This window comes from Bos indicus, chromosome 25 (genome assembly GCF_029378745.1).
Source record: "Bos indicus isolate NIAB-ARS_2022 breed Sahiwal x Tharparkar chromosome 25, NIAB-ARS_B.indTharparkar_mat_pri_1.0, whole genome shotgun sequence".
Lineage (NCBI taxonomy): Eukaryota > Metazoa > Chordata > Mammalia > Artiodactyla > Bovidae > Bos > Bos indicus.
Genome location: NC_091784.1, coordinates 38,852,461 through 38,873,472, shown reverse-complemented (window position 1 = coordinate 38,873,472; position 21,012 = coordinate 38,852,461). Strand labels below are relative to the sequence as shown.

At 56.5% G+C, this 21,012-nt stretch overlaps 1 protein-coding gene across 8 annotated transcripts in view; it reads right to left on the bottom strand.

Moving 5' to 3' along the window:
* TECPR1 (tectonin beta-propeller repeat containing 1) overlaps positions 1 to 17,334 on the bottom strand; it is a 28,420-nt gene extending 11,086 nt beyond the window's left edge. For 7 of the 8 annotated variants that reach the window (XR_011564130.1, XR_011564131.1, XR_011564129.1 and 4 more), the window contains exons 1-11: positions 17,242 to 17,334; positions 12,292 to 12,527; positions 11,753 to 11,935; positions 11,024 to 11,146; positions 10,074 to 10,199; positions 6,494 to 6,668; positions 6,272 to 6,372; positions 5,020 to 5,121; positions 3,699 to 3,844; positions 644 to 957; positions 130 to 314 (exon numbers count right to left, since the gene is read on the bottom strand). Coding sequence is in view for 3 of the 8 variants with exons in the window: in XM_070780204.1 (XP_070636305.1) it covers positions 130 to 314; positions 644 to 957; positions 3,699 to 3,844; positions 5,020 to 5,121; positions 6,272 to 6,372; positions 6,494 to 6,668; positions 10,074 to 10,199; positions 11,024 to 11,146; positions 11,753 to 11,935; positions 12,292 to 12,516 (1,680 nt within the window). In the remaining 5 variants the exon portion in view is untranslated. The remainder of the gene's footprint in view (positions 1 to 129; positions 315 to 643; positions 958 to 3,698; positions 3,845 to 5,019; positions 5,122 to 6,271; positions 6,373 to 6,493; positions 6,669 to 10,073; positions 10,200 to 11,023; positions 11,147 to 11,752; positions 11,936 to 12,291; positions 12,528 to 17,241) is intronic. The other variant, XM_070780205.1, reaches the window with a different exon arrangement.
* Positions 17,335 to 21,012: the final 3,678 nt, after the last annotated feature.

Below are 21,012 nucleotides of genomic sequence, written 5' to 3'. Positions count from 1 at the left end.
AGGCCCCGGGCGGTTCTGTGCCCAACGCGGGGACCCACACCAGCCAAGACGGGGCCAGGTCCTCTGTGCCGGGAGCGTGGTGAGGCCGCGTACAACTCTCCTCGGGGCGGGCGTGCAGCAGGCACTTACTGGATGCCTGCTGGAGGAAGTGCCCCGAGCGTTGCGCACCTGCTCCACCGCTTGCTCGTAGTGCTGGAAGTTCTCCAGCTCCCGCTTGGTCCTTTCCGTGAGCTGCTGGAAGATCTGCTTCCGCCAGGCGGCCGTCTGGGCCGGTGTGATGGACAGCGAGAGCGTCTGCACCGAGGGGCACAGGCCTGCCGGCCAGCACAGCCTCAGTGCCGGGCGGCAGGCCAGCCTCAGCCCTTTCTTTCCGGAAGGCTAGGCTAGCATCTCTGTGAAATGTCCTGTGAGCCCTCCCTGCCGACATTCACCCTTGTAGGGAAGCTGGTGTCCCCCCACGTCAGCCTGGGACAGCCGCCCCTGCTGGGACGGGGAGGAGAGGGGTGCCAGGCCAATGCCCTTCCTTTCGACTGCCCGACTGGTCGCGGAAGGCTCCAGAAAGACGGGCTGAGCACGGTGGGGGCGCCAGGCTTGCTCCAGATGCCCCCGGGTCCCGTCTGCGGCGCTGGGCGGCTGCACTTACCCGACTGGGTGGTGAACCACTTCAGTGTGGTGTGGGCCTCCACGGCACAGCCTCCGCCGGACACCCAGGCCCACAGTGCATGGCAGTCGGCGCTGTCGGGCTCCTCCAGGCCTAGCGGGAGGAGTCTCAGCGAGGAGAGGTCGGTAGCCTCCGGAAAGTTGGCAGTTGCGTGGCTGGGCCCCTTCCAGGACTCCTTCCCACGCAGCCCAGCTGGGCTGGAGGCAGGGCCGGGGACCTCCCAGGAGGCATCCGTATTGCTGGGACCACAGGACTCAGCACTGCCCCTCACTTCGTTGCCAAAGAAGCAGCCGGCGCTGGAAGGAAGGGGGCAACCTGTGACTCCCTTGAACACATACTGTGGGACCCCCTGGGCAAATCACTGCCTCTTTGCCACAGACACCAAAACCTTCTCCCCAGGGAGCAGGAACCCCAGGAACTTGGAAAGGTCTCTGCGTCACACCCGGACCAACCAAACCAATGTATCTTGGGTGGAGATCTGGCAGCGTTGTGGCTTTTTTATTGAGGGATGTAAAATGTACCATTTAAAATTATAAAATGCAGTGGCATTATGTACATTTGCAGTGTTGTGGAACCACAACCAACTTCCAGAACCTCACTGCCCCGGATGTAAACTCTGTAGCCATTAAAGAGGCCCTCTCCACTCTCCTCTTTTCCCCCTAGCCGGCTCGAAGTCTCCATGGACCCGCCTGTCCCTGACACTTCACACTCATGGCATGGTCAGACTGTGGCCTTTTGTGACCACTGCCGCTTAGTTTAATGATGGCAAGGGTCATCTGTGCTGTAGCGGGTGTCAGCTCTTCATTCCTTCTTATTGTTAGATAATATTCCATTGTATGGATACACTGTTTTATCCATCAATTCTTCCACTGACAGACATTTGAGTTGTTTCCACATTTTGGCTATTCTGAGTATAAGGGGTGCGTCAGTCGCTCAGGCGTGTCCAACTCTTTGCGACCCGACGGGCTCTAGCCCACCAAGCTCCCCTGTCCATGGGATTCTCTAGATGAGAACACTGGAGTGGGTTGTCATTTCCTTCTCCAGGGGATCTTCCTGACCTGGGGATCGAACCTGCGTCTCCTGCATTGGCAGGCGAATTCCTTACCACTAGCAACCCCTGGAAGCTCATCCGTGCTGCGATAAATATTCGTGAACAAACTTTTGCTTAAACGTCTGTTCGGTTCTTCTGGGCCTCTTTCTGGGGCTGAAACTGCTGGGTCCTGTGGTAGCTCTGTGGTTAGCCTCGTGAGGAGCTGCCACGCTGTTCTCCAAAGTGGCTGCCGCGTCGTTCACACCCCCAGCAGTGCAGGGCAGGAGGGTGCCGGTTTCTCCACAACCTGGCAACACTGATTCTGTCTCTGTTTTTGATTATAGCTGTTCTGGTGGGTGTGAAGTGGTATCCAACGTGTTTCGTTTTGTCTTTGTAATGTGGTTTTGTTTGTGTTTCCCTCATGCCTCGTGACGTCAAGCATCTTTTCCTCTGCTTGTGGCCACTCACGTACCTACTATGCAGAAGCATCTGTTCAAGTCTTTCTCCTCCCTGCTTTTTCTTTTCGTTTATTTGGTGCCTTGGGCCTTAGTTGAGGCGCGTGGGACCTTTGATCCTCATTGTGGCACGCACACTCTGTTGTTAAAAATACACGTTTATGTATTTGGCTGCATTGGGTACTGGTTGCGGCACGCGAAATCTTCGTTTTGGGATCCTTCTTTGTGTCTCATGGACTCTCTAGTTGTGGCACGTGGGATCCTAGTTCCTCAACCAAGAGAAGAAGGGCATTGCAGGGCAGATCCTTAGCTGTGGGAGCACCAGGGAAGTCCCCCCTTGGCCCTTTGCAGTTGTTTTTATCTGTTGTTGAGTTGCAAGAGCCCTTTATGTATTCTAGATAGCAAGCCTTGTCAAATATATGATTTCCAGTATTTTCTCCCATCCTTTCGATTTTTTCATTTTCTTGAAGTGTCCTGAAGTGAAGTCGCTCAGTCGTGTCCGACTCTTTGCAACCCCATAGACTGTAGCCTACCAGGCTCCTCTGTCCATGGGATTTTCCAGGCAAGAGTACTGGAGTGGGGTGCCACTTCCTTCTCCAGAAGTGTCCTTAGAGGCACAAAATTTTCTTAATGTTGATGAACTCTGACTTATCTATGTTTCCTTTAGTTGCTTGTGCTTTGGGTGTCATATTTAAGAAGCCGTTGCCAAACCCAAGGTCACAAAGATCTGGCATCAATGGTTTTGGAAGTTCTCAGCTGATTCCAATGTGCTGACCACTTAGAAAACTACTGGCTGAAGAGCTGCAACCCGCAGGTAAACCCCACCTGGCCGGCGTCCTGGCCCCTCTAGGCTGCCGGTGCAGCCGAGTGCTGACCGCTGAGCTAGGGGAGCGGAGGGTGGAGACCAGCGTCTGAGGGGGCCCAAGCTGCAGACAGGATCGCGGGCAGCCCCTGTCACAGAGCAGAGGCGGTGCCGGCTGAGGCGCTGGGTCACCTGCCAGTGTTCCCCTGGCCAGCGGGCAGGACTGGGCCGTGTTCCCCCTCTAACCCCAGGGAGCCCAGGGCGTGGTCCCCAGAGCTAGGGCCGGGCACACCTGGGACCTTGCGAGAAACACACAACCTCGAAAAGGAAGCTCTGAGGGCTGGGCGTGGGGATCCCAGGGAGTTAGGCCTCCAGGAGTTCTGGGCTCAGTCCCAGGCCTCGCCTCCTGCTTAGAGACCCTTCACCTTCCTTCCGGCTCTCCTCTCCTTGGACACAGGGCCTGAGCATCCCGGGAAAGTAAGCCTTTTCTCGCCCAGACCCTGAGGCTTTGAGACCAACAGCCAGCCCACTCGGGACAGCCCCAAGCCCCGTATGGATGGACGCCCTGGCCTCGCCAAGCTGCCCACTCCCGCCTCCCACGCACAGCGCTTGCCCTTGGGCCCGGTAGGACCCCGGCCCAGGAGGGGAGGAGGCCCCACTGCCGCAGGTTGCCATGGGTCCGGCCTGACGCCCTCCTGCCTCCTCCTACCCTGCCCGCCCAGCCCAGCCTGCCAAGCCCGTCAGCGTCACCTGTGGAGGCTGAAGGAGCTGCCGGAGAGCGAGCGGTCGCCCTCCCGGCCGGCAATGATAACCTTCCACGTCTTCCCGCTGAGCTCGCTCTGGGTGACGCCCTGACGGAAGTACAGGGCCCGGTCCACACAGCCGATGCCCCAGACCTGCACAGAGAGGTACTGCTGAGTGGGCGGTGTGGAGCCCCCTTCCTTTGGGGGGTGGGGGGACCACGTGGGGCGAGCACCCCAGGTCTAGGACACGTCTCGGGGTGTTCCTGGGAAGGGCCTGGGGGCTGTGTGCCGAGTACAGGACTCGGATGCAGGAAGCAGAGGCCAGAGGGGCCGGGGCGGGTGCAGCTCCAAGTCCTAGGGAAGCAGGGACCCCTGCCTGGCTCCACAACCTCAGGCCGACTCAGGGCTTTGGGGCACCAGGGTCCACAGAGGTGCCAGTGCTGGCGGGCGCTGCGTGGGGATGGACTCCCACCCGTGTCCCCATCCTCCGTGTGGCATTTTGTGAGAACGAAGCTGCTCCCCAAGTGAACCCAGAGGATGCTCCTGGTCTTTCTGAAGCGGCAAAATAGCCTTCTTGATTCCAATCTCATTTTTAGGGGGAAGATGGCCAAGCAAGCCTCCTGCCCTCTATCTTTGGGCGCTGAGGAAGGTGGGTATGTGGGTAGCTGAGGGGCCCAGAGAAGGGGCCCTGGCTCTGGGGGTGCCCGAAGGCAGAGCCGTGGCCCCAGGAGACCTTGCTGTGGAGATCATAGCATCTCTGTCACTTGGTCATGGCCCATGGCCTCTGTGATCAGGCTCGTGGGCACCAGCTAGCGCCCACCTCGCCCCTGCCCATTGTGCCCAGCCCACCAGGGCGGGTGAGGAGGGTGAGTGAGCACAGGAAAGGCTGCCACCCCTGCACCCCGGAAGCGCTTTTAGAGCAACGGGAAAGGCGTCACCTGCACCCTCAAGTCTTAAAAGTAGCTAAACCTCTGTCTACGAGGAGGAGGCTACCCTGTAGGAACCATGCTTGTGGTGCTCGTGATGCTGGCGAGACACCGCTGCTAGAGTTGGAAAATGTTTTGCCCTTTACCTGTGCGCAAATACCTCTTAGCACGCTTCCCAGTCTCCAGGGTGAATGCCCTGCCCAGATCTGTGCTCGTGACCACTGCTCTGGGGCTCAGCCGGAATTGGCCCCCCAGCTGCCCTCGTGGGCTTGCAGTGTGTGCCGGCCCTAGACCCCTCCTCTAGCGGCCTCACGAGCAGGCCTAGTGGAAAGGGACAGTGGGGAGCAGGGAGCACCCACTCTGAGGCTGCCCCCGCCGACCACGGCTCAGAACCACACACACCTGGTCATTCAGGCCCACGTTCACCATCATCATTTCTCCAAACATCTCGATCCAGCTGGTGCCACAGGGATTGTGAGAGTTGACACCTCTTCGGAACCAAACCTGGGAAATCAGAAATAAACACACCCCCCTAGAGTGCCACTCAAATGGAAGGGTTTTTTTTCTTTCTTTAAAGTCTCAGGAAGAATAAATGAGTAATTTGGTCCTTTGGTTCAGGCCACAGATGAGCACAGCACACCATTCAGAAAGGATGCCCTTGGGCCTCCCTGGTGGCTCAGCGGTGAAGAATCCCCCTGCCAACGCACAGGACACAGATGTGATCCCTGATCCAGGAGGGCCTACCTGCCACAGAGCAACTAGGCCCGAGTGCCACAACCACTGAGCCTGTCTCTAGAGCCGCACCGCGCCGGGCTCTGCAACAAGGGAAGCCCCTTCAGTGAGAGGCCCGCGCACTGCGGCTGGGGGGCAACCCTCACTCCCTGCAACTGGAGGAAAGCCCCAACAACCGAGACCCAACACAGAAAAAATAAATGATTCTTTTAAAAAAGAAAGAAAAGATGCCCTGGGATGAGAGATAGTGGAAGCAAGAAGAAAAGAGATTGTGAAAGCAACTCAAAATAAGCTTATTTCACTGGACTTGCCTCCGATAAGGTAAAAATGAGCACTTCTAGACAGGAGGGGGAGGCAGTCAGTTAGCTGAGAGTCTGCTTCTGATATTTGGAATGCTGTGGCCTGGTGAGGGACAGTCATTCTGTGCTTGCTACAGGGGTGCAGGCAAGGCGGGGTGGGGTCACCAAAGAGCTCAGAGATCATCTGTGACAACAGCAGAAGAACGCACAGGGTGCGACTGATGCCGGCTATGTTCTAAAGAGTATAATTTTATTTTTTACTTTTTAACTACTGGCAGTGCTGGGTCTGTTGCTGTGTTGGCTTTTCTCTGGTCGTGGTGAGCATGGCTATTTATAGTTTGGGTACAAGGGCTTCTCATGTGGTGGCTTCTCTCGTTGCAGGGCATGGGCTCTGGAGCTCGAGGGCTCAATAGGTGTGGCCCACGAGCTTAGCTGCTCTGCATCATGTGGGATCTTCCTGGATCAGGGATCAAACCCATGTCTCCTGAATGGCAGGCCAATTCTTTACCACCAGGCCACTAGGGCAGCCCTGAAGAGTTAAGACCACACTCACAAGGACAAAAACCCACATGACCGTCAACATTAAACTGAGCCCTCAGACCCAGCCCCAGGGACCGTCTTACCTTCCGGTCCTTAGTGACGGCCCAGACCACGCAGACGCCCGTGGAGACATGCAGGATCCCATTTTCAGACGTGGGCGGCTCCACTGTGGACCAGGAACTTCCTACCCGACCCCAGGAGGAAGTGCAGGCAGCCCCCATCACTAGGAGCTCGGGGGTGGGTGGGGGGTTGAAGCCGGGCGCCCCCTGCCCGCCTCTCCCAGCACAGCACGCAGAGCCGCCCACCTTTGGGGTTGTTCCTGTTGATTCCTTCCCGAACCAAGGCCTGGCCCTCCCAGAGCGTCACCCACAGCAGGTCGTGGGGCCCACAGCTGATCTGAACCGCCTCCCCGGGGGTGTCCACCAGGGACCACGACGAGCCTTCGGGGTTGTGGTGGCTGACGTTCTCTCTGTACCACACCTGGGAGGCGAGGGATACCAGCAGGGTCAGGCCAGAGCTCCATGCCGCCTCAGCTTCCAGAATTCGGCTGTATCTGCATCAGCCTGTGCACAGCCCAAACGTGGGGGTCTCCAGAGGAGCCGGGGTCTCGAGGGCACCATCCAGATCTCCCTCACCTTGTCCCCGCTGCCATCCAGAGCCTCGAGCCAGATCAGACGTCTCCTGCCTATGCTAGAATACGCGACGCCTGACACGTGGATTTTGGCGGTCCCAGGGGACAGACCTCTTTTGTCACCTGCTTGACTTGTGAGAACTCCAGCCCTGGCCTGGGTGTCCTGCGCCCTCTAGTGGCCAAATGCTCTCAGCACACCTGTCTCTAAGAGAAGCAGGGGGCTGGGTGGCTAGATAAGAAAACCTTCAACCCTCCTTTTTAGGAATGTTGGACTTCCCTGGTGGCTCAGACGGTAAAGCGCCTGTCTACAATGCGGGAGACCTGGGTTCGATCCCTGGGTTGGGAAGATCCCCTGGAGAAGGAAATGGCAATCCACTCCAGTACTATGGCCTGGAAAATCCCATGGACAGAGGAGCCTGGTAGGCTACAGTCCAGGGGGTCGCAAAGAGTCGGACAAGACTGAGCGACTTCACTTTCACTTTTCAAGCTGCAAGGAGATCAAACCAGTCAATCCTAAAAGAAATCAATCCTGAATATTCATAGAAAGACTGATGCTGAAGCTCCAATACTTTGGCCACCTAATGCGAAGAGCCGACTCATTGGAAAAGACTCTGATTGAAGGCAGGAGGGGATGAGAGATAGTTGGATGGCATCACTGACTCAATGGACATGAGCTTGAGCAAGCCCCAGGAGATGGTGAAGGACAGGGAAGCCTGGTGTGCTGCAGTCCATAGGGTTGCAAAGAGTCAGACACAACTGAGTGACTGAACAACAACAAAAATGTTCTTTGGGCTTCCCTGGTGGCTCAGATAGTATAAGAATCTGCCTGCAATGCAGGACACCTAGGTTCAATCCCTGGGTCAGGAAGATCCCCTGGAGAAGGAACTGGCAACCCACTCCAGTATTCTTGCCTAAAAATTCCATGGACAGAGGAGCTTGGTGGGCTACAGTCCATGGGGTCACAAAAGAGTTGGATATGACTAGAAAAACACTTCACTTCAAAATGTTCTTTGCAAGGACTGATGCTGAAGCTCCAATACTTTAGTCACATGATGAGAAGAGCCACCTCATTGGGAAAGACCCTGATGCGGGAAAGGCTGAAGGACAAAAGAGAAGGGCGTGACAGAGGATGAGATGGTTAGATGGCATCACTGACTCAGTGGACACGGATCTGAGCAAACTGGGAGATAGTACTGGAAAAACAGGGAAGCCTGCTGTGCTGCAGTCCACGGGGTCCAAAGAGTCAGACAGGACTTAGCAACTGAGTAACAACAACAAAATGTTCTTTCTGTCCTTAACTGGATGACAGGGAGCATAATCAGATATTTAAGATGGAACCACCTGCTTCTATTGCCCAAACCATGTGGCTCGTTTCATCTGGAGGGGGCGGCATGTCTCTGTGGTCCTGGAGGGCGGGGGTCCAAGGCCTTCCAACCCTGTCACCTCAACTTTTCTTTAAAAATTCTTTATTAGTGAGATTTATTACTCATTAATTTTATTTATAAACTTTAAATTCTATGCTATCTCAGCACAGTACTATAATATTTTTGAAGTATGTAACATGGTCTCGCTTATGATAATGAATAAAACACTTCCAATGACTTAGCATAAACACTATTTTCCAAGGGAGAAAAGGAACACTGGAGTGCATAGGTTATAACTCTCTCACCATCGCCCTCATGCGTTCCATGTAATGGGCCCTATTTGCACATGAAGTTTTGCTGGGTGCTTCTTCAGACAGTTTGCTGCTGCTGCTAAGTCGCTTCAGTCGTGTCTGACTCTGTGCGACCCCATAGACGGCAGCCCACCAGGCTCCCCCGTCCCTGGGATTCTCCAGGCAAGAACACTAGAGTGGGTTGCCATTTCCTCCTCCAATGCATGAAAGTGAAAAGTGAAAGTGAAGTCGCTCAGTCATGTCCGACTCTTCGCAACCCCATGGACTGAAGCCTACCAGGCTCCTCCGTCCATGGGATTTTCCAGACAAGAGTACTGGAGTGGGTGCCATCGCCTTCTCCTCCAGTGACTAAACCAGCAGCTGGATCCACAGCCCCCCACACTGCAGAACCAGTCCTGGGCAGCCCCCCTCCTGCTGCCTGCTGGGTTTGACCCGACTGTCTGCCCAACTTCGCCCAAAGCCCAGGTCCTGGTTCCACCTTTAATGGACTGCGGGAGTGACATAGGGGAGTGCTGGCTCACACCCGGCACGGCTCTCAAACCTGTTCTCCCCTCTCTCTGCATCCAGGTGGCCCCGCAGTGGCGCTGCGTCCGGTCCAGCTCCCCAGCACCCTTCAGTGTGGCTAAGAGAAAGCCACTACGGGGTGGCCTCGGCCTGGACCGAGCAGGACCTGGAGGTAGGCCTGATAAATGCCCTCTGGGACTGCTCCAGAGCCATCCAGAGAGCTTTGATCAGTTTGCGTTTAGAGCACTGAGGACTCAGAGTGTTAGATCCCTGCACCCAGGACCGTCTGTGTCGCTGTCACTGCTGCCGCCAGGGGTGGGTTTCGTTTCTTTGAATCACATTTCCTAGATCACAAGCTCCCGAGTGAAGACGCTCCTCTCCTCTCTAAACCTGCCCCCATCCACCCATCTATCCACCCATCCGAAAGCCTTGCATCCATCCATCCGTCACCCACCCATCTACCCATCTATCTACCCACCCACCCACCCACCTAGTAATCCACTATCCATTCATCTATATACCTGTCTACCAACCCATCTGCTCATCCACCCATCCATGCATTCATCCACGTAACTATCCATCCATTTATACACACACACACACCTATCCACACCCCTCTGCATCCATTCACTTATCCACCCATCCTACCCACCCACCTTAATATACTGGACACTGCTGTGTGGGAGGCACCACAGGGTACTGGGAAGGGAGCCTAGCCTTGCTCTGAGGAGCCAAGCCTGATGCGACCCAGCCCAGGGTGGGCGCCAACCAAGGCTCCAGGTGCTCAGAGGAGGGACAGGCCAGGACCAGGCACGCAGGGAGCTCAGAGGCCTCTAGGAGGACGAGGACCCAGGGGGTCCCCAGGACAGCAGGGTCACAGGACGGGGGACTGTGGGGCCCCCAGCAACATGCCACCTGCTCAGGCAGCCCCCACTGCTGGGACAGGACATGAGGAGGGCCCAGGGAGCGCCCTCCTTCGTCCACCCAGGAGGCCGGCGGGGGCAGCCTCTCCCCCACCCGCTCCGTGGGCGGCCCGGTCCGCCACCTCCCACCCGCAGCTCTGGGGTGGCCTTACCTTTCCCTGCAGGGTCACGGCCCACACGGAGAGGCGGCCCACGGGCTCGTCTGTGACCTCCCACCCACCCACAGAGAGGTCACTGAAGGGGTCAGGCAGTTGCTGGGGGTCGTCCTCCGAAGGGATCTGCATGGAAGGGGTGGGAGGCAGGAGGCCTCAGTGCCCGTGGGCGCCTGGGCCCGGGGCGGCGCTGGTCCGCTCCTGCAAGCCCCCACCCCGGCTGCCCGCCAGCCCTCAGCACGTGCCCTCTGTTCTCTAGCCTGGCTCTGCTGACTTCACAGGAAGGGCAGCATTGGGCGGAGGGCCCCTCTGCCGTGTCCTCCCCTCCACCAGCCCCAGGCTGGGCTGCTGGCCCCAAGGGCTCACAGTGGCCCCCACTTTGCTGTGACTCCATCTTCCACAGAGAAGGAGCTAACCCCAGAACACGGCCGTGGGGTGGGGGCTCCCGTGACCCTGGCCGTCGCCCTGCTGCCTGGCTGCTCCCACCCCGGGGCCAGGCAGGCTGGGCCGGCAGCCCCCACCTCGTGGCATGGGCCCTCCAGAGAGGTCGGGCAAGGGTCTGAGGCCTTCCTCTCATTCAAGGCCCCCGAGCACCCCAGTCCAGGCCTCACACCCCTTGGTTGGTTTTTCTGGGTCACTGGAAAAATACAAGGGCCTGAGTGGCTCCTGCATGGGGTGGGGTTGGGGGGTGGGGGAGGAAGATGTACCAGATGGAGTCTCAGTCCGGGACAGGGCAGTCCAGAGACCAGGGCAACGCCCTGCTGTGCTGCCCTGGGCCACAGTCTGGCCCGGCTCCCGCAGCGGCCACCTCCCAAAGGAAGGGACACTGGGTCACAGCGTTCAACACTGGAGGGGGTCAGAGGCCAGGCCCCAGGCTAGGCGTGCGGGTCCACGCGCCCTCCCCGCACAGGCCCGCCGCCTACGTGCCCCTGGCCCCGCAGGCCCCAGACCTTGGCCCAGGCGTCCTGAGACTTGTATCTCCTGTACCGGATCCACCGCCGGCGCCGCACGCAGGAATTCCACTTCTTGTCCCTCGTGTAAGCGGCAGGGAAGTCGATGGCATATGTCCAGCCCTGAAACATCAAGGTGGGGGTGGGGGGCTCTGGAAGTTTCCCGGGGAAGGCCAGGAAAGAGCTGGGGAAGGGGAGCGGGATGGTGGGGGGAGGCAGGGAAGAGCTGGGGAAGGGGAGCGGGATGGGGGGGAGGCAGGGAAGAGCTGGGGAAGGGGAGCGGGATGGGGGGGAGGCAGGGAAGAGCTGGGGAAGGGGAGCGGGATGGGGGGGGAGGCAGGGAAGAGCTGGGGAAGGGGAGCGGGATGGGGGGGGAGGCAGGGAAGAGCTGGGGAAGGGGAGCGGGATGGGGGGGAGGCAGGGAAGAGCTGGGGAAGGGGAGCGGGATGGGGGGGGGAAAGAGCTGGGGAAAGGGAGCGGGAGGGGGGGGAGGCAGGAAAGAGCTGGGGAAGGGGAGCGGGATGGGGGGGGAAGAGCTGGGGAAGGGGAGCGGGAGGGGGGGGGCAGCATGTGGCCTGAAGCGTCACCCGTGGGCCCCGTCCAGCAAGCAGGGAGCGCGCGGCCCAGGGCGAGGCCCAATGCCACGGGGCGCGGGGACAGCACTGGGGGTACGGGGAGCCCCGCCGGCAAGACCCGAGTTCACCTACCCCTTTCTCCGAGTTCACCTACCCCTTTCTCCGTGGGTTCCCCTCCAAAATTCTCATCCACGTACCAGTCCGACTCCCACTCCCAGTGCGGCGAGGGCAGCGCCACCCCATCCAGCGGCCGGTGCTGGAGCCCACTCACGTCGCTCCACGGCCAGCGGTCACTCGGCAGGAGCGTCTCACAGAAGCCGCCCACGGGGTTCCAGCGCTGCGGGCGGAGGCAGAGACTGGCCTTAGGCCCGGGCGGTGAAGGCCTCTCCAGGGTCAGCAGGGCCCTCGCCTCGTCTCCAGGACAGGAAGTGAGCAGACGGCCACCAGAACCGCAACCTGAAGGGCAGGGACCTGCCGCCCTGGGTGGTGGGGGGCACGGCTGTTGTGAGCTCCCGGAACCCGCCCCGGAGCCTGTGCAGACCCGGCCAGTGGCCTGGGTGAGGACAGGACGCGGCGCGGGCTGCAGCAGCTGCGCGGCCTGATCTCAGCAGACTGAAGGGAACAGGAGGGAACAGGCCAGGCGTCGGGGGTGCAGGGCTGTCTCCCGGCGACCCCGCCACCCCTCGGACCCACCTGATTCTCATAGGCCTCCTCCTGGCAGCGGATGGGGACGTCGCTGGCACCCACGAGCACGTACACCTGGTGGTCACAGGCGATGCCCCAGCAGCAGTCCCTGGCCGCGCTGACCCGCTTGAACTCCAGCTGGGCGTCCCTGCACGGCTCCCAGTGCTGCCCGGCCGTGGACAGCGTGAACACCCTCCCGAACAGGTCCACCGCCCACAGCGCCGAGCTGGGCATGGCCGCGGGGGCTGAGGGGAGAGAGGCAGGAGGGCGAGGTCAGTGGGCACGGCCACTCCAGGACCCTGGCCCCGGGGACTGCCTGGCGAGGCAGGGAACCCCGGGGTGATGCTCTCTTGCTGCAGGAGGCTGAGCACCCTCCCCACCCCCCAGCAAAGCAAGGGCAGAACCCAGCTTCAGTCCAGGTTCCTTTTCTGTTCTTTGCCTTTTCTCCCTCTCATGGTAAGGATTTTTTTTTTCTCGAAATATACAAAAAAAATCCAGAAAAAAAAAATATGTACTATCCAAATACCTACTGCCCCCAGTTTAATGAATAGTGTTGTCATTCGGTCACAGTTTGGATCTTTCTTGTCTAAAGAATAAATGACAGGTTGCAGATCTAATGAATCCTTGAAAGGCCTCCCCATAGGCCCCACCCTCTGGTGCACAGGGTCCCCCTCACATTGGCGGGGCCCCCCATGATCCCCCTTCCTCTGGGTTTGGTAGGGGTGTCCGCACAGGCCTGGCACCCCAGCCAGAGTCCTGTGTGGTCCTGTAGGAGCCGCTCGATTGAGCAGGTGGCAGGGATGGCAGGGGCCTGTCTTTACCTGCTTTTGGTGGCCACCTCCCCCTGACCCCCTCCTCCTGCCATTCTCCGCTGCTGTTCCTTCTCTCCTTTCCCCTTCTGCTTCGTGGAGGGTGTGCAGGCCCACACCTGTGCTCTGCCACTGACACCGCACAGAGCCCCGTGGGGCTTCTGGGCACAGGGCCTTCGTTTCTTTGACTGTAGAGGATGGCCTTCATTCAGCCTTCATTCCCTGAGTTCCAAGGGGCAGATTCAAGCAGTTGGTAATTAGGGAAGGGAGGGACAGTCCAGAGCAGCCTTGGGGCAAGGCCCTGGTTCCCATCACACACCACAGTACCTTTAAGCTACCCTGCAGACACTGAAACCCCCTCCAGGTGGGAGAAGTTAATGATTAACCATAGTATGCTTCCCACAAGCACGCAGACCCCAGGCCATTGGACCCGAAGGTTGATGACGCTGAAGGCTGATGATGGTGGTGCTGACCTCACCACCAACCCATCAGCTTATCCATGAGCTTACCACACCCTCTTTGGACAATTACTGCAAAACTTGTCACTACGTTCCCCACGTGGGGACGCATGTATCTGAGGGCGTTTAGCCTACTGTGGTCCCCCTTGCCTGGCAGAGCAGTAAAGCTACCCTTTTTAACTTCACCCGGAACTCTGTTGTCATTGCTCAGTTGCTAAGTTATGTCTGACTCTCTGCGACCCCTGGACTGCACCATGCCAGGATCCTCTGTCCTCCACTATTTCTCGGAGTTTGCTCAAGTTTATGTCCATTGAGTTGGACATGAACCTCTCTAACCATCTTATCCTCTGCCACCCTCTTCTCCGTTTGCCTTCAGTCTTTCCCAGCATCAGGGTCTGTCTCCAAGATCCAGTGTGGCACTGGTGTACAGAGAAGCTGAGCTTTCAGCATCACCACTGACTGCCCCCCACCCCCCAACCCTGGGGCCGACGGGGCTGCTGCTCCCCGGAGCGTGACTCCTGGAGCCGCGTCAAGGCCACGTGGCCAGACCTACGGCAGCAAAACAGAGCAGCTGGATGAGGGCAGCCGGGGGAGTCACAGCGAGCAGCTCTGCCTGATGGAGCAGCCCCAACACCCAAGACTGAGCAGCGCCGCAAAAGGAGGACATAGCTTGTCTGACTTGGAAACTGGAGCGACCAGAAGACGGAGCCTGGGTGCCTCACAGCTGGAGCCATGCCTTTCTGCTCGAGATGCCCGGGGGCACAGAAAGCGTGACAACTGGAATGGCAACATGGGTGACGGAGTGCCTCTGAAAACAGGAGCAACTGCTGTGAGCAACTAGGCTCGTCTGGAACAAAGTGTGTCTTACAAACATGGAGAAGAGAGTGTGGGCTGCAAGGAAGTGACTGAAGGATAAATAGGAAGTCGGGAAGTGGAGCACGTGCCAAACTTTGGAAAACACCCAGGACAGGCAGTGGCGACAGGAAGAATGGAGAAACGTGATCCTTCCACCTGGGGCACCAACATCCAGGTCAAACACATGGGAAGTCAGGACGCCAGCTTTCTGAAGCCATTTGAAAACTGGCAACTTCATCTGGGTGCCTGAGCTGGGACTCCTGAGATAGCTGTGGCACCTCCAGATGCCTTCTGCTCTTCCCTGGTCAAGCCTGAGGGTCCACTCTCCCCCTGAAGCATTTACTCTGTGACTCAAGAGTCCCAGAGTCACACTGGACCCAGACTGTGGGAATTTGGGTCCTGGCCCCACTACCATCTAGCATGAACAAGAGTCCACTGACTAACCTCTCTGTGCCTCGGTCTCCTAATCTGGAAAAGGCAGAAAGGAGAACTGACCTACTTATGTAGTTGTTGTGAGACCTGAAAGAGGTAACATAGGCACAGAGTTATACCAGATTGCTCAGCACCCAGCAGGAACTCAACGAGTGTCACTGAAATCATTTACTTCTTGGCATTTACTATCCCAGACTGCCAATCTTCTCTCTCTTAAAAACAAACAAACAAAAAAATCAAAGCCCTTTCTGGTCAGTCTGAGTCCTTGACCTCCTCATTTCCTCTGTATCTCCCAGTGCTCTGCACAAAGTGAGTGTTTATTCAAAGTTACAGAAAATCACTGCCACCTACATTCACTGACTCCCTGCGCTAAGATGGAAATACGGTTCCGGGGAAGCCAAATGTCAGACATACTTCAGGTTAAAAGTAAGGTCCTAGGTCATGCTTCCCTGGTGGCTCAGTGGTAAAGAATCCGCCTGCCAATGCAGGAGACACAGGTTTGATCCCTGGGTTGGGAAGATCCCCTGGAGAAGGAAATGGCAACCCAGTCCAGTATTCTTGCCTGGGAAAGCCCATGGACAGAGGAGCCTGGTGGGCTCCCAGAGTCAGACACAACTTAGCGACTACACAACAATACAACAACACAACAACAAAGCTTCTAACAGGTGGACAGGTATGCGATAAGGCAAGTATGTTAAGCTGTCAATAGTAGAATCTAGGTGGAAGATGAGTATGTGGGTGCTTACTGTATAATTCTTTCAATTTGACTATGTTTGACAATCCTCTTCATAAGTTGTTGGGGAAAAGTAAGAGTTTTACATAGGGAAAGGCGGTATGTCAGTTCCCATGGTGATTTTTTTTTAATAAAAAAAATTTTTATTTATTATTAGGCTGTGCTGGGTCTTAACTGCAGCACATGGGATCTTTAGTTGCAGCATGTGGGATGTGGGAGCCTGGAGTCTTAGCCTTTGGGCCACCAGGGGAGTCCCCCATGGAGACATTTTTAATGTGAACCCAGTCTTCAAAGAGATTTCTTGGCTCACTGTACAAGTAACGTGAGGTCAGGCCCAGTCTGCATCTTGAGCTCAATGAATGATGATGCTGAACTTAGTTATTTGGAAATGACTAAGCGGTCATTTCCAAACAGACATAATTGAGCCTTCTGGGCAGCTAACAAACAGAAGACTCACCTGGGGGTGATGTTTGTAAACTCCCTCTGGAGTAGAAAATCCTGGTGCACATCACTTCCCAGCTAAAGATGACAGGAGGTAGCCATCCTTGGTTAGTCCCACCTCCTTGACCAAGATGTGGTCTCAATTTCTCATAAGCCAGTTTCTGGCTGTGAGGTGATGGGGTAACACGTCTAGGGACATCGGGTCACTGGGTCAGAGGGCTCTTGAATGGGAGGTTGAAGCATTGAGTTCCACAATTCTAGGATTTCTTGGTTTTGTAGAAGTGAAGAGGTAGAGGCAACGTCTCCCAAGCAAGTGACCTCCGATTCACCAAGAAATTCTGCATGATGAATTCCAGTTGGTGCCTCAGTCATTCTACTCAGAAGACTTGCTGGCCACCCTCAGAACCATCTGCCTTTCTGCACGGTTAATTAACAGATTCCTTCAGAGAAGTGGAGGTACCCAAGGGAAGGTGGGGGTGGAGAGAGTAGGCTGGGGTGTGGTAGAGGAAGGGAGAGAGTCCCAAAGGAGAGCCTGAAGCATTTACTTCCCAATCGCCTTAGGACTGCTTCCTGCAAGGTTTTCTGATGTTTTTTTTTTTCTTTTTATCACATCCTGTCACACCCATCCCCTGGTCAGAGAAAACCCTTTGCTACTAAAGCGGCTCACTGCCTGCCTGACAATTGTGAGGGCTGCTGGGAGGCAATGTTAGGGTCAAAGCGGTGGGAAGAAACAGGACATGCAAGATAGTTGAGCCCTTCCTGAGGAGCTGGGTCCATCCTCTCCCACATTTGGCAGCTCAGAAAATAACCCCCCGGCTGTCTGATCTGGGCGGTCAGCCTGGTTTCACTCTGGTTCCCAGTGGTGGGGCGACAGGTGGGCCCCTTGCCCGGCCACCAGTAGCATCTCAGCGCCAGCCCTGACCATCTGCCTGAGCTAATCCCAGGACAAGCAGCTTTGCTGTCATAACTGCCCACAGGAGAGGAGACGGGCTCGATCCTCTCCACCCTCCAGCCTCTTCCCAAGTCACTCCAGGGCAGATGCTGGTTGGGGTGTCATGTTGGGGCGGGGGGCCGGGGGCGGTGCGCCCGCGGGTGTGCAGCAAAGAGCACCAGCACAGCCCCTTCCCCACTCGGCACGCGTGGGACAAACGCAGTTGCTGCCTCAGCCGCCCCAACCTCTGCAGGAGGGACCGAGGCGCCCATCCGACCTCTCGGCCACCGCTGCACTCACCTGCGGGAGAGGGGCACCGCGCGGGCGGGGTCGCGGCGATTGCTCCTCGGCGGCTGGAGAGCGGCCCGGCCCTCCCGCGAGGCGGAGGAGACCGTGGGCAGGAAGCGGCTGCCAGACCCGCGCCCATTGGTCAGCTTTGCAGTGACGCAAAAGACTGCAGGCGCGCTATTGGCTGCGGCCTACTGCGTCCTCAGCCGGCCTCTGGGTCTCGTCGGGGTCGCGCGCCCGCCCACTTCCGGGGTCTGATTGAAGTGCTGCGAAGCCGCGGTAGTTCCGCGCTCTTCCCGCGATCCCGGGGCCGAGGTGGCCCCGCACATGGTCCACAGGCCCCCGGGACCTGGCCGATCGCCTCCTGAGGTTGCCGGCCGCCCCCAGGGTCTACCCATTGGAGCAGGCGGTGTGTTCTCAGGGCCGCAGGCGAGGAGCGGGGCAGGGTCGGGAGGCGCCTGGGTGCACAGCCCTGCAGGGACTGGAGGAGCGGGCTGCAGGGTAGTGGCGCGAGCCGGCTTGTGGGCGCTTGGAATCAGGCACCAAAACAGGTGTCTAGGTGGTTTCCACCTAATCGAAACGTCGTCTTGCCTACACATAAAGCTTTAACCTTCTTGGGGAAAATCCCAGGACAGGTGATTTTGTGAGTACAACATGGTGTGGTAGCAATAACAAGTCACCAATTTGTTCAGGTTCTGTGTTGCCAGTGTTTAACTACCCTCGAACACCTATTTCGAGGTAGCTTTATGTAGTAATGCCAACATGTGAGTGCTCGATGGGTGCAAGCCTCTGGTGTAGGTGCTGTACGTGGGCCTTCTCAGTTCATCTCTCCAACAACCCAGAGAGGTAGGAGATGATTTCCCCAAAGCTGGGCTGGAGAAAGAAAAATGAAAGCAAAAAAGATGTGATTGAGGAAAGGCCAGGCACAGCCAGACACAGAGGCTGAAGCAGTATCAGTTGGACTGTGCTTCTCTCCCTTTTTCTCTGGTTCTTGTTCCTTTCTGGGGACCCACAGGGGAAGCCCCACATGGATTGTCTCCAGAGGGAGAAAAAGCTGAAGCCTCTGGGTCACCCTGGATGGCTCTGCGGAATCGTGTGTGTTATGAGGGAATGGCATGTGTGGACTGACTGAGCCTGGAGAACTGGGGTGTTTTGGATAATATGTTTGTGTTCTCCCAGGATTCATAATTTGAAGGCGATGGCACCCCACTCCAGTACTCTTGCCTGGAAAATCCCATGGACAGAGGAGCCTGGTAGACCGCAGTCCATGGGGTCGCAAGAAATCAGACACGACTGAGCAACTTCACTTTCACTTTTCACTTTCATGCACTGGAGAAGGAAATGGCAACCTACTCCACTGTTTTTGCCTGGAGAATCCCAGGGACGGGGGAGCCTGGTGGGCTGCCGTCTATGGGGTCCCACAGAGTCGGACACGACTGAAGTGACTTAGCAGCAGCAGCAGGATTCATAATTGAAACTCGGATCCCTTTAGAGATAGGACCTTTGAGAGGATTAAGTCATGAAGGTGGAGCCCTCATGAGGAGACTAGAAGACCTCACAGCCCTGCCTCTTGTAATGCTATAGCAAAGAGGGTGGCTGTCCTCAAGCCAGGGAGCAGGCTGTCCCCTGACGCCGTATCTACTAGTGCCTTGATCTTGGACTCTCAGCTTCCAGAATTGTGAGAAATATTTGTTGTTTAACTACCCAGTCTGTGGTATTTTTGTTGTAGCAGTCTGAGCTGAGACCCATAGCATAAGGGCCCAGCCAGACAGAGGGGGTGGTTCCTCAGAGGAGAATTGGAGTACTGTTAGCAGGAGCGTGAATGGCCACTGGTCTGCAGAAACATTAGTCTTAAAGTAGAAAGAACTAGATCCTGTTCTGCGCGTGACACTTTGTAGCTGTTTCCTCTCTCTGGCCTTGGGCTCTGCTTTAGAACAGGCCATTGACTTAGGAGCTCTCCAAGGTCCTTGCAGTGTTCTGTGCTGTGACAGAGTTCGTGCCGTTTTTCCTGGATTCAGGGTCTGCCAAGTGGATCTTCTGGGGACCTGTGTTCCTCCCCAGCCCCACCCCCACTCCCCAGTCCTTCCAGCCTTTGCAGAGCTGACCTTTCAGTTATTGTCAGGAGGTCTGCATTTTTCTGTCCTCACCACAACTGATCATCCTCATTCTTGTTTCTGCTTTTTAAAATCTCAACTTTCATTTCCTGTTTCTTCTCCATCCTAGCTTTGCCACTTCTGTCCCTGGGGTTCAGATTCCAGGTCCATCGCTTGCTATGTGAGTCACTCAGCTCCTGTATCCTTATCTACAAAGTGGGAAAACATCATCATCTGTACCTTTGGGTGGTGCCGAGGATGAAGTGAGGAAGTGTGTATAGATCGCTTACAGCAGTGCCTGGCTCCCAGTGAGGACTCGTATATTTCTAGTGTTATTATCATCTCTGTGTAAATGGGCTGGTGAACTTGGCCATTAGTATCACTGCTTTGTGAGAGTTCCAGAAACACTTTAGACTAAACAACCCTGGATCCAGCACCCTTCCAGATGATTGGTAGAGAGCTCCTGTCAGGATGGTGGACATTACTGTGTATATTCTGCTGTTTGGGGCAGAGAGGCATGGCTGGACTGATGCCAGGATGGGCTGACTGGATGTCTCCAGCAGTTGCCCATCAACCATAGGAAAGAGCTGAGGTTCTTCCCGATGGCTTCCCCCACCTGGCTTCCCCTTCCGTGGTAGCCTCAGCTCCCCTGAACCTTTCAGCTTGAGCCTTGGCAGAGCTCCATATGCGGGCCCTCCCTTGCTCCATCAGACCCCTCGGCTTCCTGCACACAGACCCCGCTGTCCCACACGTCCTGTCCACCTTCCTTCTTCCACTGTCCATTCTCATGCCACCTTAAGTCTCAGATCAAAGGTCAGATCTTACCAAGGGAAAATAGACCTGAGTCTACACCCTCACACTTTGCACATTCTCCATTCTAGCCCCTCCTGTGTCACATGCCAATTGTCTGTCTTCCCGTCTGTCTCCCTGACCACACCATGAGATCTCCGAGGGAGTGCCTGTCTTACTTATGTTGGAATCTCCAGGGCTTTATGATTGCTCAGCACACAACAGGTACTTGATTTTTATAAAGGAATGAATATCCCTCCCTCAGTCCCCCAGAAAGAAGGGTAAATTCATACATTGAGAAGTGTTGGAAGAGCCTGAACGAAAGGGCAGAGATTAGCAGAACTGACTCACACACATTCACCCCATGGCTGCATTTCAGCCCCCCCATCAGCAATGTGTGGGGCTGTCTTCACCCACTCGTGACATGGTAGGCTGTCTACCGTGAGCTAAGCTGAGGTGCTTAGGTTGTTCTTAAACTGCAATGGCATTTCTCTTTGTTAGCCACTGATGTTTCCTTTCTCTGTGGACATTATTTTTCACTGGGAGTAAACGCTTACTCACAAGCAGAACACAGTGTTTTCACTTTAATTCTGCTTACAGTCGTTCCTCCCTCTGTAAAGCCAGTCAGTCATACGTTGGCCATGAAACCGGCGCTCCTGGGGCGGGACCCTGGGCAGCCTCGCTCCTCAGCTTGACGACCCCTTCTCACCACTCAGCCAGTGCTGGCTGGCCCCCAGGGCGGCCCACGCCATACAGCTCCTTCCTTTACTCTGCTGATGAAATGGATTTCAACACTTTCGTTTTTCACTTGATACTTAAGAGATAAAGCAGCTAAAAATGTAGGATTTCCCCCATCTATGGTAGAGAAAAACTTGCAGAAACACTGTGTAGAACGTGCAGC